A 17,421-nucleotide genomic window follows, 5' to 3' on the forward strand; every position below is an offset into this window, starting at 1 on the left:
AGATGCTGGAGTACACCATTAGTTTTTTTTACCGGAGTTGCTCATGCAGACAGCCATGCTCTAGTGACACTGAGATACAGACATGTTGTCCTTGTTTCATCAACACAGCTTTTCCAAAATGTTTCAACGTCTTTGGACCTGGACTTAAATTGAAGTGACGCTAAATGTCCCTGCATCTTTGTACAAAGCTTTTGAGCTGCCCCACAGTCCCTGGAGTACCTCCTAAAGAACAAATGATTTATGACTTTCTATGTCTGTGTTTGTGACAATCCCCCCAGCCACCCCAATATTCTACAACAACAAAAAAATCTCTAAAGCAGATAGATAGATAGATAGATAGATAGATAGATAGATAGATAGATAGATAGATAGATAGATAGATAGATAGATAGATAGATAGATAGATAGATAGATGATTGGTAGTAATGTGAGTAAACTTTTTTTCCTTTCGTTCATTCCTTCCATTTGTCAAATGCTCTCCAACATGAATTTACATCTTGTGGCTTGACTAAAGAGCTATTTGTAACTGTACAATATTTCTTCCAGTGAACTGAGCAAGGAGCCGCTTTGTCACTCCAACCTCACCAAATGCTAACTCCCTGTTACTGCCTATTCCCATAGCTTCTTAGCAGAGCTCTGAAGATGAGATGACAGTGACCAATGTTGACTTAATGTGGATGTTTAATAAAAAAGCGTGTCAGTTCCAGTGTTAGTTACAAATGGCAGAGAGTGCATTTGGTGGCAGCCCCATAATAATTTCACATCCATCATTCATATTGATGCTGTGCTGGCTGCCTGATGGATGAAGCTTACGTGTTTAACTCTTTGCTTGCCTTAAACTAGATTTTTTTCCTTATATACAATATTGTATTTGCTTATACTAAAATAATCCATGTGTAAGTGTGAATCAGGGTTCATTAGTAAAAAAGACATTATCATGAAATAAGCATTATAATAATGTAATAATAAAATGTGAAATTATGTATTAATAAAAGGATGTTAAAGAATTACAGAAAAAAAGGAATCATGTTAGTGCCCTGAAAAAACTGGTCAGATCTCGAGCTTCTAGTGTGCCATGTAGGTTAACTAAATATTTACTGAAAGATTGCACATGTAAGTATTAATTTAACATCACAAAAATACATAAATTTTCTAGAATCAAGAATGCAAGAGCCATTATTATTTTTTCTGACTAAGTGTTCTAATTGTGCTTTATTTTAGTCAAAATAAACGTATTAAGTAGTGTGAGCTTTTGAATAACATTCCCTAATTTGGTTCTCAAGACTAAATACATCCACCACATGTATGTTAACCTCTGCATTGCAATGTTCAGTTTAATTACAGTCAAACGCAACCCCCTCTGTGATTGAAGGTTAATTTGGTTCAGCGGTTGGTGATATGCAACAAAAGCACAGACAACTGTTTTGACATTCTCCGTGTAGAGATATCCTTTGAGACTCGGTACAGTTTCAATGTTATTGTTCTAATCAGATTACTTCATTACCCTTCGAGTGTCTAGCATGTGATAGGAGATGTGGGTCAGTGCTGTTTTATGTGGACAGCAAAAGCATTTCATATTGGATGATGCACTTACCAAAATGTTTTCCTTTCTTTTGTTTTCTGCTCTCTTTTATTTGAAAACAACACAGTTTAAATGCCTGGTTTAGAATGAAGCTGTATATAAAACCCTACTTCTAATTAGACCTTACACAGAGGTCTTTTTAACAAAAATGCATGAGGTTATACAAGTCTGCAGTATCAGCTTCTCTTGTGTCTAGTAACACACCTCTAGAAATATGCAAGATAACCTGTTATTAGGGTTGAGAGCTCTGTGCTGGTTTGTGATTTTTTATGGTATTTAGAAAAGTAAAAAGCCTCTTTTTTTTAAAACTATCCAGCAATCCCAGCTGGCCCTTTCCGACCCAAACCTGGCCCACCAGTGGCTAATACCTGTGAATAGATATGCCTATTATCTCCCTGTCTTTCTTACAGCACATAGAGTGCCCCCTAGTGGGTATTTCTGGAAATTGCATACATGGAACATTTTGGAAAGGCTGTTTGGCTTTCATTTCTGTTTGTAAATGCATAGATACCACCTTTATGATGAGTTTTTATGCTATTTATTAATTTAACAAGAACACTGATGCAATTCAGTAATATCCATCATGATATCTTATTAATAACAGAAAATGAAATGCTATATACTTAATTATAAAATATTTTACAACAGCAAAAATGCATAACTTTTTAGTTAATCTTTTAAGTAATTGTGGAAAAACGGTGACTCAATCTTCACAATCCTAAAAATATACAATTAAAATTTCAGACTACATAAAATATTAAATATTAACTTTAGCATTTTTAGTCTAACTTAATCATGTGGTTTTTATGTGCTTTTCTAGTCTTTTAAGCTTCAATTGTTTTTATCCTATAACTTGTGTACTTTTTTGTATGGAGCTTAACTTTTTTACATCTTTTGCTGTCTGTTTTACGTAGATATATTTTTCATTTTTAGGAGAAAGCTTCACTAGATTCCCTTACACATCAGCTGGCAGCAAAACAGAGTGAAGAAGGAAAATTCAACCATAGCATGATGGATTTCAATATGAGTGGAGAATCAGATGGTCAGGACTCATTTAATATTTATGCATTTGATATATATATATATATATATATATAAGGGCAGGCAAAAGTAGATTTACAATTGTGAGTACATAAGGCTGGCAATTTTACCATTTACGAGATTGTACCTGAGTGCACTGTGCCATTGTGACATTCTTTTGAGTTAATAAAGTTAATAAAGCTATTGTATAATCATTACCTGCATTTCTTTTTCTATAGTAACATATGTAAACCTATTTTTGCCTACCCTGTGTGTGTGTGTGTCTATGGACGAATGGGTTTTTATTTTTCCATGTCATTCTCCATGTCCATGTTTATAACATTTGAAACCTTTTCTATGCCATGTCCTACCATAATGAAATTCTGAAATCTATATTTTCACTGGTATACGTTGACCAGGAGACAATGTATCTTCAAAGGTATATTGTTGTTTGTTTCTGAAACTTTTCTATGAAGTAAAAATGCTGGGAACTTTAAATTAATCAGCACCATAGAATACCCCTCCAAAATTTAGGTACCAAAACTTTTTGATGATACCTTTATACATGTAAATATATTCCTTATTTTTTATATTAAGTACTGTTACCTTTTTTATGCTTAAAGAGTATATGATTATTGTAATTTTGCCTACTAATGAAATTCATGTTGTAATTTCATTATCCCTATTTAATAATTAATATAATTAAAGAATCAATATATGTTGGCATATTGTTTAACACTGTTGCCTCCTACTGCCAGGAGATAGTGTTAAAGTCCCTGGCCCAGTCACTATCTATTTGGAGTATGCATGTTCTCAGTATGTCCATGTGTTTTTATCTCTTGGTACTCTAGAAGGTATTAGTTTGAGTTGTAACTTTAAATTGGCACAGTATAATTGAGTACAGGTTTATGTCTCAGTGTGCCTTGTAATGCACAGGGCTGTTTTGTCCTATCAGTTTTGCCTAATCTTGCCAAGGTATATCCTGCCCCACTCTCCCCAAAAATGAATTTGACTAAGTAAATACAGAAAATGAATAGGTAGGTGAAAAAGACAATATATTTTTTAGGTGCATCCTTCTGTACCACTTACCTAATGTTTTATTTATATTAACAATTTAGCCCCCTCCGTAGTCTAAAATATAGAGAACAGTAATAAAGTTCATTAAATTTTATTTTGCCTTTGTTATCCATAAACACAAATCAAGATATACAAGGAGAACATCATTGGCTGAGGTGTACAAATAAAGAAATAAAACAAGAAATGCTCAAAAAGTAATAATTGAGTAACAAAGTATAGATAGATAGATAGATAGATAGATAGATAGATAGATAGATAGATAGATAGATAGATAGATAGATAGATAGATAGATGAGGATTAATAGGTTACAGTTTACAAATACAATAAGTAACTTAACTGTTCATTTATTTTTATCCATCAAGAGTTGGCTTCAACAGTAGAAAAGCAGGAAAAAACACTGAGTCAAAAACTGGGTCTTAGAGTAGGATGGTGTCAAATTCTGAAGTACTGGGTCTGCTCTGCATGGTCATGTGTGGTTGAAGGAAATACTCCTCAGTTCTGGGATTCAGAATGCTGATCTTCTATTGTGGTGTGTTTTCTGTCAGAGACAGAAGGACAGACCAAGTAGCAGCTGATGATGATGTGAAAGATTAAACATAACACATTGCATTTGTGTGTAAGCAGCCCTAGTTGGTGTATAGTGCACTGCTTTGTCTTTGAAACATAGTGATAAGAGTTTTAAAAATATAGATTTACAGTAGTATTATCCAAATTAGTAAAGTAACACTTGATTTCAAGTGCCATTTTTAAGCTTCAGTTTATTAAGATAGTCTGATGTTTTTGTTTCTTGGAGGCATTAGAAAATGGCTTTAGAAAGCCCCGTTCATACTAAATACTCTAACCAGCCAAATCATGCCAGGCTTAAATAAATCAATGTTAAGGATTGCTACTCAAACAAAACCATGTACTGTAGTCGCAATTCTTTCTCGTACAATATTTAATTTACTGGGCTTGTGAAAAATGTACAGTTAATTAAATTTAAAACAGTACCTCATTTTTCCCACTCAACCCTGTAATAATTCTGTGACCTATTTCAATACAACTTATTACATAAGTAATATCTCATAAGTGCTAACAGCTGGAAAACACACAATGCCAGACTGAACAGTTACATTTTTCTTGGGATACAAAATGAGAAAAACCAGTTTGGAATGTAAAGCTTTTTACAGTGCTAGCTAACAAATGGCAGTTTTCTCAACTTTGACAATTGAATATTATTACAGAGGCCCTAAAGGTAATTTTAACAAGGTATATGACCTGTGGTACTGGAGTGCATTTCATTCACTCTCAGATTTATGAGCAAAGTTGTCTTCAGAACATGCTAAAACTCTCGCATATGGGCAATCAGTCAGACTCAGATATACAATATATAAGTAAAATAGTACAGCAGATTTTTAATGGGTATGACTGCTAAAGTAGGCAAAAAATTATACATACAACTCAACCCCCACATTCACAAACGTATTTCATATATATGAAAGGTTATATATATAAAGTCATATATAAGGTTTATAGCATATTATTCTGTGAAGTTCTGTACCCATATCTAATGGAAAGAAGGCTTGATTATTATTTTCTAGTGGAAATGTCAGATGAATACATTGTATTATTAGACTTTGGACACTTTGCACGTAATACCTTGTCATCATGCCTTTGATCTCATACTGGAAATTTGACATATATGGTTGGTAACTGATTACACAAAGAATGCAGCTGCTGTAGACCCTCTTAGTAGTGTGGTTTTTAATATTTCAGACAGAATTGCTGACACTAAACAGAACAAAGGCCAGATCAAGACTAAAATATGAAGTTTAAAATGTGCATTAATAATGCAAGATGTAATGCCGCTTAGTTATCATCATATTCAAGTAATCAAATCTGTAAGTTACATACATTATACAGAGCTACTTGTATCTTAACTCAAAACTGCTGCATTGTAGTTAGTATACAATTCCATTTTACTCATACTAGGTGGCTATGACCAATTCCACTAGTTCTTTTCTTTTAGCTCTAGCAAAACTACAGACAAAAATGGAAACAGTAGTATTTTATATAATGAAGACACCTGTTTTTAGAATGTGTTTTAACCCATATTGCATACATATAATAATCATTTTTATGCTTATTGTAATGGAATGGAGTAAATTAGAGTGGTACGACAAAGACTTTTAATTATAAACATGTTGAGCAAATTCCAAATGTATCTTTGTTAAAAGGTTGTGGTATATGCATGATGTGATTCTGATAGAAATTAGTTCATTTAAACTATTTTTTTAATTTTTTCCACTCTCATAATAAATTATTTTTTACATTTTCAGTTTTCCATAAAGACATGACCATGCTGAAAAAGGATAAAAAAATCACTTGAGCCTATGCATGGGAAAAGATAATGCACATGGAAATAGTGTACAAATAAGTGAAGAGCAGCCCTGAATTATAGAGTCAACACACCAGTGTGCTGACTGGTATAGTACAAGCTTGTTAACAAAACAAAGAAAGACGAGTCTCCTACACATGTTTAGTATTAAACAAATGTTGCGATGTTCAAGTTTTCAAATGGGGAAAAGGATATACATTAGATTAAGAAATGAAAAATGACATGTTTACTTTCAATTCAGTTTATTATTTTACTATATCAAGATTCTAAGTAGGGCGGCACGGTGGTGCAGTGGATAGCACTGCTGCCTCACAGTTGGGAGACCTGGGGACCTGGGTTCGCTTCCCGGGTCCTCCCTGCGTGGAGTTTGCATGTTCTCCCCGTGGGTTTCCTCCCACAGTCCAAAGACATGCAGGTTAGGTGGATTGGTGATTCTAAATTGGCCCTAGTGTGTGCTTGGTGTGTGTCCTGCGGTGGGTTGGCACCCTGCCCAGGATTGGTTCCTGCCTTGTACCCTGTGTTGGCTGGGATTGACTCCAGCAGACCCCTGTGACCCTGTGTTCGGATTCAGCGGGTTGGAAAATGGATGGATGGAAGATTCTAAGTATGTGTTCTGTATTGTGTAAGCATTTAATTAGTGCATAAAAATAATTTTGCACAAATTATGGTATGTATGTCAGTCTCATGCAAACCAGAACACGCTCTATTTTTTTGTTTCTTAGGCAGTCCAAGTGTGTCTGATTCCCGGATGTTCCGAGAAGCCAGAGGCCGAGGCAATGGTGAACCTCATATCAAGCGCCCCATGAATGCTTTCATGGTCTGGGCAAAAGATGAGAGAAGAAAAATTCTACAGGCTTTTCCAGATATGCATAATTCCAATATCAGCAAAATCCTTGGTATGATAGTGAGCAAAAAATTTTAAAAACTTTGTTTACTGCAAAATAGCATGCATTTTCCAAAGTGTGTAGATTGGTCAGTTTTCATCCTATCATCACTGTGTACTGTGTGATTTTAGATATATTTCTCTTTTGAGTAGAATATCCTGGGCTCTTCTGCTTTTTATTAAGTCTATAGAAGAAAATATGTAAATCTTTGGGGATTGATGTGTCTTTAAAATCTTAAGATTTCTGTATCTCTTGTTGGCAACATCTTATTATTTAAGTAACAGTTAATGAATTGTTATGGAGAACAGACTTCAACAATATGAAACTAATTCATTATGCATTAAACAAGCACTTGAGTTAGCCTGACATTTTATGCAGACCCCTGGGATTCCTTTTGACATTTTAAAGAGCTTCTAAGCATTTTATAATACACTGAAATCTGGTTTTAATAAGCCACTAAACTGAATTGTTAACATAAGGAATTTCCTATTACAGTTTTGGCTGCATGTTTTAGGGGCAGCGGTGACAGCTTTTTCTGATTAAAATACAGTAGTAGGAACAGGGAGTGTAAATTCATCGCAGATAACACTAGAAATAGAATAGGGTTCAGTGCAAATGTCTGTTGAAAACTTGTTTTGTTAAATGAAGGGCGAGTAAGAACAGCAGCACAGGGTCAGCAGTTACCCAAGGGCACGATTTCACTCTGAAAACAATACAGCAAGGCATAGTTAATTAAAATTATGTTGCTGCCTTTGTAAACTAAAACCGCAAATGTATAGAGCAATTGTCATGGCAGAAACCAATTAATTTAAAAAGCATCATTTAATTTAATAAAAACAGAATAAGGAAAAACAATACCATACAGGGCATTTGAAGGCATGTTGCACGAAATTTATATGTCAGAGGGACTGTGTGTGTGTATTTATTTTCTGATGATGCTGTTTTTACTAATATTAAAGTATTAAACACTGAATATTGGAAAAAAATCTTCTTGTTGCCATTCAAGATTTCTGAAGATTCTTAGGTCTCAGCTTTTCAGTTGTAACTTCTTACAAACTTTCCTGGTATAATCTTTTGAAATGTATTGTTTCATGCTCATTCATGCGCTGATGCTTTCTCAAAGTACCATATTTTCACCAACTACCATTTAATTTAATGACTGCATTTTGCCTTTTCACAAAAGTTTGACTGTTTTGTTGTTTAGGCCCTTGTATTTTTTTCCACATTGAATTCAATGAATCAATTTACTACTTTATCTTACTTTTCTAAAAGTGCACACTATGAGATGTTTTATAAGTAAAATTCGCTCATTGTTACTGTCTCACCAGTAGCCCAGCAACTAAATCTATCTTGTTTTAAACTCTTTATTAGGCACCTATTATTTTGACTGTAAAACTCCACTGAAGTATAATAGATTAAAACTTCAAAATATATTTATATCCACATATACTGCATGTGTGAAATTTTGTAATATGCTAAATATATTCATGCCATTTATATTCTGTATTTGTGCACCTTACTTCCTCTCAATATCAGCATTACTTACACAACTGACTCAACTTGATTTATATTAATTTACATGAAGTATTCTTGTTATGAAAATAAATATAAAGATGTAAATAGTAGTTAGGTCATTTTAACGCAACAAGTCAATTTGCAGGAAAGATGTATCTATCTGATAGTGGTGTAAAGGAATTCTAAAGTAATGGTGCTCACTGAGTTATTTTTATTCAAATGTAAATGTTTCTTTTAATTTTTCTCAGGATCTCGATGGAAAGCAATGACAAATCTAGAAAAGCAGCCTTACTATGAAGAACAGGCCAGACTTAGTAAACAGCATCTGGAAAAGTATCCTGATTACAAGTACAAGCCAAGGCCAAAACGCACTTGCCTAGTAGATGGCAAGAAGTTGAGAATTGGAGAGTACAAGGCAATTATGCGCAGTCGGCGGCAGGAAATGAGGCAATATTTTACTGTTGGGTATGTATTATTTTATGATTCAGACTAGATTAGTGAAAACTTTTTGAACATAGCCAAACTGTTTCAATGTTACTATCCTGACAGACTACTAATATTATAAAGGTTCAGGGCTTTTAAACATTTCACTCATTGAAAAAACATTGTGGTAATGCATCTGACTGGATTAAGATTGTTTTCACTGTCCTCATGCTGTGATCACATGTTAGCAGTAAGCAGCAAAGTAGGAATGCTGTGTTTTTCATTGAGACAATGACAGAAAGTTTTTCCTCTGTTGCATCTATGAACAGAATTAAAAATCAAAAGTTCAATTTTCTTAAACTTTTTTCATCATTCTGCAGTGAAGAAACAAACTGGATATTTACAGATTTTCTGAATAGTTAATTGTTTGAGTAGAAGCCCATCCTCTCTGACTTCTCATTTCTTTAGCAATTCTTAACTCTTAAATTTTTAATTTTACCTGTGAAATTCACCCAGTTGAGTTCACTCCTCGATGATGATACAAACCCTTTGCGTGTTTTATTTAACCTCTTCTTATTTTTTCCATCCCAGATAAATCAGCACAGAGTCTTTTTCTTATATACTTAAGCTCAATTTTATAGTTTTTTATACAAAATCTCTCCAAATCATGACAGCAATGTTTGCATTATATCTAGTGTCTTGTAGTAGATTCTGCTGCAATGATTTTATCCATTCCACTTTACCACAAGGTGCAGCATTTTTAACGTTGCCATATCAATACTCCATAAGATTATGAAACTGAAAGGAGCTATTTATTACTGTTTATTACTTTTTGAAAAAGAGAAGATTTTTATGGTCAGTATTCCCCAAAAGAATTTAACATGACGGTTGTAAGAGCAAAATTTTAAAGCCCACCACTTCAAGTAGTCTGTCCAAAAGGCCTGTTTTTATCTGATGATTTGAAATTATAAATTAACAATAATCATGTTCCTAATATATTTTCAAAGCAGTTTTATTTCCCAACATATCATGTCACTCCTAAACCCAATGAATCCAAATCCAGGTTGCTGGGAGTCTTTCCTGACAGCACTGAACACAAAGCAGCACCAGTCAATTGCAGGACCCACTCACACACAGTACCATGCTTACACAGTAGTCAGTTTGGAAATTCTAATTAACTTAACCTCTAAATCTTAGGTATCTGAGTGTAAGCTCCTGCATGTTTAGAGCATCAAAAGTCAACTTGGATAATATCTAGGTGAGGAATTCAAACCCAGAACACAAAAAATAGAATAAAATTAAATGAACTATAGAGGGTTGAACATAAAACAGGTACAATCTGACGTAACCAATTAAAATAAAAGTGTACATCAAATAGGAAAGGGGGGTGGGTTAAATGGTAGTTCATCTTAGAAAACAATTTAAAAGAAGAGGAAGAAGTAATTTGCAATTGCATATGACTGAGTTGCATGAAAGATCTCTAAAAATACAGAGAGCAATCTAGTATAACTTTGGAAAGTTAAAAGACCGGCTTAAAGCACCTCAGCTTTTGAATAGTTATATCTTGTAGTGAGTAAGACAAATATTCTTGCGTTTTAAAATTTACGAAAGTAGACAAATCTTAAAAATACATGTAACTATAAATAAGCTGGAAGCCAGTATCATTTAATCAGCTGAATTGCAATGTGATTTTTTTACTGGACAGGTAACTTCTGATTATGTGCCATGCTTTGTTGTACTACGTGCCTTTATTTTCCCAATGTTACACAGCAATATTGCAGAAATGCACAGTATGAAGCAGAGACAGACAGAGCAATAATCTGAATATTAGTATCTTCTTGTACACATGCAAGCAATAATTAGAGACCTTTGCTTCTGTTTGAGTCACAAGTGATTAATTATAAAAAAAAAACAAAAACTGAATGGTAACAGGATTTGAACGTACTGATACGGTGTAAAGAGCAGAGTTACTCATCATCCTTTTATGTTTGACATTTTCTTCTCTATATTTTCACTTTTACTACAGTTAAATTCTTATGCTTAACTTTCAAAATTGTGTTTGCTTATATATAACCTGTTTTAAATGTGTATCCGTTTTTAAAGTTGCCCAATTATTTTTAATTCATGTTAAACAATGTTAAAGCTCATAAACACACAGGCAGCTTTTCTGTGCAGAACTGAAATAATTGAATTATGGTGGAAATTTCCAAAATGCAAAAACCTTCTAAGGTAAATAGTCTTTTTTCTGACAATTAAAAAAAAAAAAAAAAACATTTTTTCCATTTTAAATTATTTTTGATGTACAGTATATATCACAAATTAATGTACTGGTCAATCTAAGTCTCACTATAACATACAGTCGAGTAGGAATACACAAAGTCTTCACAGCCATCATGTTTCTGAAGTGAGAGGTGTCGTTGGATTCCCTTTTTGGATTTTGAAAGAATGCTCTTCTCATCTTTCTGTATCTCTGCATGCCTTATCCTGTTGACCTTTACTGTACATAAGACTGGGCATTTTTACATTTCCCTGTCAAAGGCAACTTTTGTAAGTGGAGTAATGACGGTTTAAAGTCAAAAATATCTTGCTTTTGCTGTTATTTGAACACAGAATCATATATTTTTTTGTGTGTTACAGGCAGCAAGGACAGATCCCCATAACATCAGCAGGAGTGGTTTACCCAGGTGCAATTGCAATGGCAGGGATGCCTTCTCCGCAGATTCCATCAGAACACTCTAGCATGTCCAGCAGTCCTGAGCCTACTCTCCCAGTCATCCAGAGCACTTACTTGCATAGTATAAAATCCGAGGAGTCACGTGTCAAGGAGGAGCTCCAGATGGATGACAGCAATGGAGATGTGTATGAAGACTTTGACTATGAGGATGAAGATGCAGATTATGGCAGTGACAGTGAAAATCACATCAGCACCCAGGGTGACTGATTAGGACATGTGCACAGTCAGCGTTGTGACTTTTTTTGCCTCTGCTAACAGAATTATCACCTCTCCTTCAACCCTGCTTGTCCACCTTGACACTCTTAAAGAACTAGATCTCCTTCTTCACCACTTGGGTGACCAGATACCAGCGGCCAAGCACATTCATTTTGTCATACACTGACTGTTACATAAACAAGAAAAAAAGTCTTAAACTAGTAAGAACTTCTTAAAAATTCTTGATCTGAGTTTGCAAAGCAGGCTTCAGGAAAAAAAGAAAGATAAAGAAGTAAATAAGCTATGGTTGAAAAAAATAATAAATAAAAAGAAGAAAAAAGATGCCAGTAATTCAGCTGCTATGCCCAAGCACTGAAGTCTTACCCTTTTGACCTGTTTATCAAAAACTTTAAACGGCTGTTTGTTCTACAACATTCTATAATATTCTCACTCAGGTACACAGTGCCAACAAGTGGCTTGTGAATGTGTTTTGTTGTTTTTGTGCTACAGTTTAAGAATTACAAAAAAAAAGAAGAAAAAAAACTTTTTTTTTTTTAAGAAAAAAATGCACCTGACAGAAAGATTAATGCTTCCCTCAAATTCTTTGAGGGATTTATTTTCTTGAACCTAGATGAACTTTAATCGCATCCTTTTTTCTGAAAATTTTACGCCATTCATTGCACATACCAACACCACATCTTATAGGAAGTGCCAAATTTGTACTAAGTGTTAAAATAGGTGACCTTTTTAATCCTGGACGTCTTAAGTTAGTACAGTGTTGTGTCTTAGACAATCCCATATAATCCTGATGTACCAGCAGCTTGTGGTTTTTTTTAGTTTTTTTTTGTTTTTGTTTTTTTTTTTTCTTTCTCATTATTTTTATTTAGAAAGTTGTAGGTGCAGTTCTCAGGTGAAGAAAGAGAGACAGATAAAACAAATGAGATACATTTTCAGTTTGTAAAGTCTCATGGAATTTCTTTTTGCGAATGTGTGTGTGCGTCAATGTGGACACGTATGAGTGTGTATGTGTGTGTGTCCGCGCACTAGTTATGGTACTAATAATGTTCTGGACCATTATTAGCAAGTTTGTGATGGGGATGAAATTTCACTTCTTCTGTTTTCATTTGATCATATCATTTGGATAATGGCATTGTATAGATGCTTAATGCTGGAACAGTTGCACTTCTTGTGGAAGGATGTTAGCTGAGGTACTATAAATATGAAAAGACCCAGGGGAGATAAGAAACCTTCCATCTTATAACCCTAACATGTACAACTTGAATTAGAGCTTCTGCTTTAGGTGTATGCCGTGAAAAGAGCTGTATACAATGCTGCACTCTTAGTATTGCTTATGTGGCTAGTATATAATTTAATTTCTTGTCAGTGAGATCTATGCACACATGAAAGCACTACTGACGAATGTTTTTCTTTTGTCTTTTAAGTTTACAATTTGTTAAGGCAGGGGTCATTGCATATTGAATTTATGAAAAATGTAAAATTTGAGAACAGAATTTTTGAAAACAAAAAAACTTACAGCCCACTGGTAATTATTTTGTCAATGCAAAAGAGTAGATTCCACCAGAAACCAAATGTGAAATAAGGACAGTTAACGTAATGGCAGTAGGACTTGCTGTATGCCACAATCCAAAAGTTAAAAGGCTCATTGTGATTAATCTCAAAAAGAAGAGTTTTGTAACACTTGATGTCAAAGAGGTGCATACAAGTAGGAATTAAGGTTAAATTCTTCTTCTTTTATTTTCATTCATAATTTCAAATATATTTTAACAGTATCAACAAAGACTAAAAACAAAATAAAAAAATGTGGAAACTACATTTATTAGCTACGCGAATGTATTACAAAAAGGATGTGTGACTTGTTTAAATATGAAAATTGGCACTTAAGTCTTAAAAAGTTTTTAACTCACTGAGCATTTTACTAAATAGAATTTTCCTTCAAGTAACTGAAAAACATCAAAGAGAAATGTGATGTTATAATGTGTGCTCCATTTTATTGATCTTCATTTTAATTTAGCATAAACATTCTGGCAAAGACAGTTAGAAGTTCAGCATCTTAATTTGTGGAGTAAACATTTATTGTAATTTAATTTTGGAAAAAGGTGAATTTTCATCCCTATCACTCCTTAAAGAGTTTTTTTTTTTTTTTTGGTGAACTCGCTCTGCTGTGGAGGTTCCGTGTAGCTGATCATAATTTTGCATGTCAGTGTTTTGTTTGTATTTGAAGACTGTATTTTTTCAATTGAACTGCCTCTAGTGTAATAATATTATTAATAATTATTATAATAATGGTCAGCTGTTCCTCCTTTAGTAAGTTATGTATAATTTATTTTTCCTCTTTTTCTTTTATATTATCTTGTGAAACTGCTCAGAGCATTGCAGCATTACTTATTGCTGGTAGATATTTAAGCCTGGTATTTAGAGCTACATGTTTCTTTTGTTTGTTTGTTTTTGTTTGTTGTTTTTTTTTTGTTGTTTTTTTTTTTTTTTTGTATAATTTTTGGTCCTATTTACGTCTTTATTTTGTTCTTTTTTCAAAGGAATAGGTTTAAATGGACTGCTGTTGCAAAGGAGAAAGTCTTTTTTTCTGTCATCACTCATATTTTGACTTAATCACAGTCATCAGTCATATTAAACTTCTTTCTTGAAGCACTCTGTATGACAAGAAGAGCATAGAGAATTTTTTTGTATCAATTTATGTACAATGTGAAAACATTTTTTAAGGAAAAAATATATTGTTCCCCATTTTTGTGAACAAATTTTTATTTTTGACTCTTGTGAGTTTCCTGCTCACATTTGCTGGGAATATATTTGAAACTCTTTGGAACTTCATTAGTCAGTACGTCAGTTATGTGCAAAGTTCTACACAAGCCTATCTTAATTAAGTATTTATATTTAAGGTTTATAGTCATTTTAAGACATTCAAAAAGTATAAGTTCTATCTTTAATTATCAAACACTATACATACATTTATTTATTTAACAGCAGCTTGGTATACTTTAATGCACTGGGCTGCCACTGTGTGGCATTTTGGTGAATAAAATGCAGTTAGACTTCAAAGTAAACCTTGTACTTTATTTCTTTGCACATACTCTTGGTGATAATGAAGTTCCACCAGTTTCCCCCGCTATGGAAGGTAAATTGTTTTATTTATGTAACTCTAGACCTAGGAAGACTACTTTGTTTTAGCTCCAGAACATGGTGCATCCAGTATATTTATCAGATACTGAAAAATCATTTTGGATAAGTGTGATTTTGCACAACCATAGTATAATTGGTTTTTCAATAGCATGTATTTTTGCTAGGTAGAGCTTTGCTGATGGTGCTGTCCTAGTAACATACTGTAAGAAGAAGTACACATATGACATGCAGGCTTACTTGGTATCAGTGATTTCTATGAACTGAGAGGTCTGCAGTTACGAATTGCATCTCATTAACAGTTCAAGAAGTCATGTATATCTTGTTATATTATGAATGTTGCCATTTTGAGTATCTTTTGTACATAACAAATGCCTTTTGGTTAAAATTCAATCCACTCATAAATGGCAGAGAAGTCTCCAGTGACTTATCCACTAAATAATATTTAGCAGCACCATCAGCAAATATTAGTCCTCCTTTTGGTATTTTGACCATGCTGTTCAAAATATGTCTATTAAAAAAATATGGTAACTGAATGCGTGATACACATCTACTAGGCAGTACAATGATCCCAATAGCCTCTATTGGCTCTAAAAAGTATGATAAAATAACCATCATTGCCACATATGTGTTATTATATTGCAAAAAAATTAAACGAGACAATCAAATGATAGTAATCAAATCAAAGAATGGAGCTTAAAACAAAGTATAAAATAATTTTACCATCTCAACTTGAAATTAAAAATAAATAAAATTATGTAAATATAACATAGAGTTATAGATTTATATTTTGTTCATAACACATAGTGTAATATAAGTTGTATATTTCATTTTTTGTTGATGTTATTCATGCCACAATAAAACAGGAGTTGATGTACTCTTACAAAAAAAAGAAAAAAAAAAACAAAGATGTGGGTTGCCACCATCTGTTTTTGAGTTCACTTTTTCAGTATTATTGCCATCTAAGGCTATAATAAAGGCGGCAATGTGTTCTGTAATCTCTAATGCTTTGGTTTTAATTATTTGTTCTGCTATATACAGAATATTAAACTTAATGTTTCATTTGCAGATATGCTGACTTATTGTTTGAAAACGAAGGTAGTCGATATGCCCCTCACTAGTCACCTTTAATTACATAGAAAATAAGATGAAGTGTTTAAAAATCATTTTAGTTTCCTCATGCAGTGAATAATTGTTGAAAAGCAACAATCTGTCTCTCTGCCTGATGACTCTCACGCTGTCCTTTCTTTCCTGCTGACTGTTGTGGAGTCCGTCTATTTGTGTTGGTTTGTATCTGCTTGTACAGAATATGCGTAAACCTCCTAGAGAACTGTGGTGGACTCACTGGACTCTTCTACTGGAACTTGCCAGACATATGTATTTGTTAGCCTCTCAAATGTGATGCCTTTCGGTGCTTTCTGATCTCCTCATGTCTTTTCAGTAGACGTAATGCTTCTCAAGTTTACTATCAATTAAAACATCAGTGTGGAGGAGTCTGCCAAATTAGAGCAGCTGTTTTCAAAGATATTTTTATCCTCCCATTTTCTTCTTTTTTTTTGGTGATTTCACAAAAATGGTTAAGTCTTAGAATTTAATCAGTAAGTCTACAATGTATATCGGTAAAGTACATGTCACTTCTTTGAGTGCTGCCCAAGAATACTTGTAAATGGACAGTTTATGAATGAGCATAAAGTTCTCGCTTGTACAAGTCTTCTATCACAAAGTTGATTGAAAAACAGTCGATTGAGAATACTTTCATTTTGTGGTGTCTAAAAAGTAATTTTAAGTGAACATGACATCATAATGTAATAACTAATTAACAAAATCATTTCGGTCACCTGTTGTTTCTAAGACAAACACAAAGGAAATGTCAGTCAAACAGTCTAAAAGAAAAGCCTACCTTCCTAAAGACTCACTTAAATGTTAGTAGAGTAGGGTTGTTTCTAAAGGCAGGTGGCAGCCATTCCAGAAGGAAGAAAAAAAATGAGATCAAATAGATAGACAGAACTTTATTTGTCCCCAAGGGAATGTTGGTTTTTTTTCAAGTCAGTCATTAAATAAATAAATACATATACATACATAATGTGGTGGGCTGGCGCCCTGCCTGGAGTTTGTTTCCTGCCTTGTGCCCTGTGTTGGCTGGGATTGGCTCCAGCAGACCCCCGTGACCCTGTGTTTGGATTCAGCGGGTTGGAAAATGGATGGATGGATGGATGGATATACATACCCATTGCGGCACTTCCTGTGTGATTTTGGGCTATACAAAAATAAACTGTATTGTAAACTGTATACATAAACTATGGTTTGAACACACACTAGAATTACTAAAATGGAACAAAATTAAAAAAAACAAAAAGGAAAAATTCTGACTTTGCAATTACAATCCCAGTGTATTGCTGTTGGTATAAAGGAGCCCCTTTAGGAAGACCTCAGAGTTGCTGTGTCAGAGAGATACGTGCT

At 33.7% G+C, this 17,421-nt stretch overlaps 1 protein-coding gene across 2 annotated transcripts in view; it reads left to right on the forward strand.

Moving 5' to 3' along the window:
- The window catches only part of sox5 (SRY-box transcription factor 5), a 242,290-nt gene extending 226,261 nt beyond the window's left edge, over positions 1-16,029 (forward strand). For both annotated transcript variants that reach the window (XM_028815694.2, XM_028815700.2), the window contains exons 12-15: positions 2,516-2,624; positions 6,780-6,953; positions 8,705-8,921; positions 11,517-16,029. In XM_028815694.2, coding sequence (XP_028671527.1) covers positions 2,516-2,624; positions 6,780-6,953; positions 8,705-8,921; positions 11,517-11,820 — 804 coding nt within the window. In that variant the 3' untranslated portion in view covers positions 11,821-16,029. The remainder of the gene's footprint in view (positions 1-2,515; positions 2,625-6,779; positions 6,954-8,704; positions 8,922-11,516) is intronic.
- Positions 16,030-17,421: the final 1,392 nt, after the last annotated feature.

The sequence above is a fragment of the Erpetoichthys calabaricus genome, chromosome 1 (genome assembly GCF_900747795.2).
Source record: "Erpetoichthys calabaricus chromosome 1, fErpCal1.3, whole genome shotgun sequence".
NCBI lineage: Eukaryota > Metazoa > Chordata > Cladistia > Polypteriformes > Polypteridae > Erpetoichthys > Erpetoichthys calabaricus.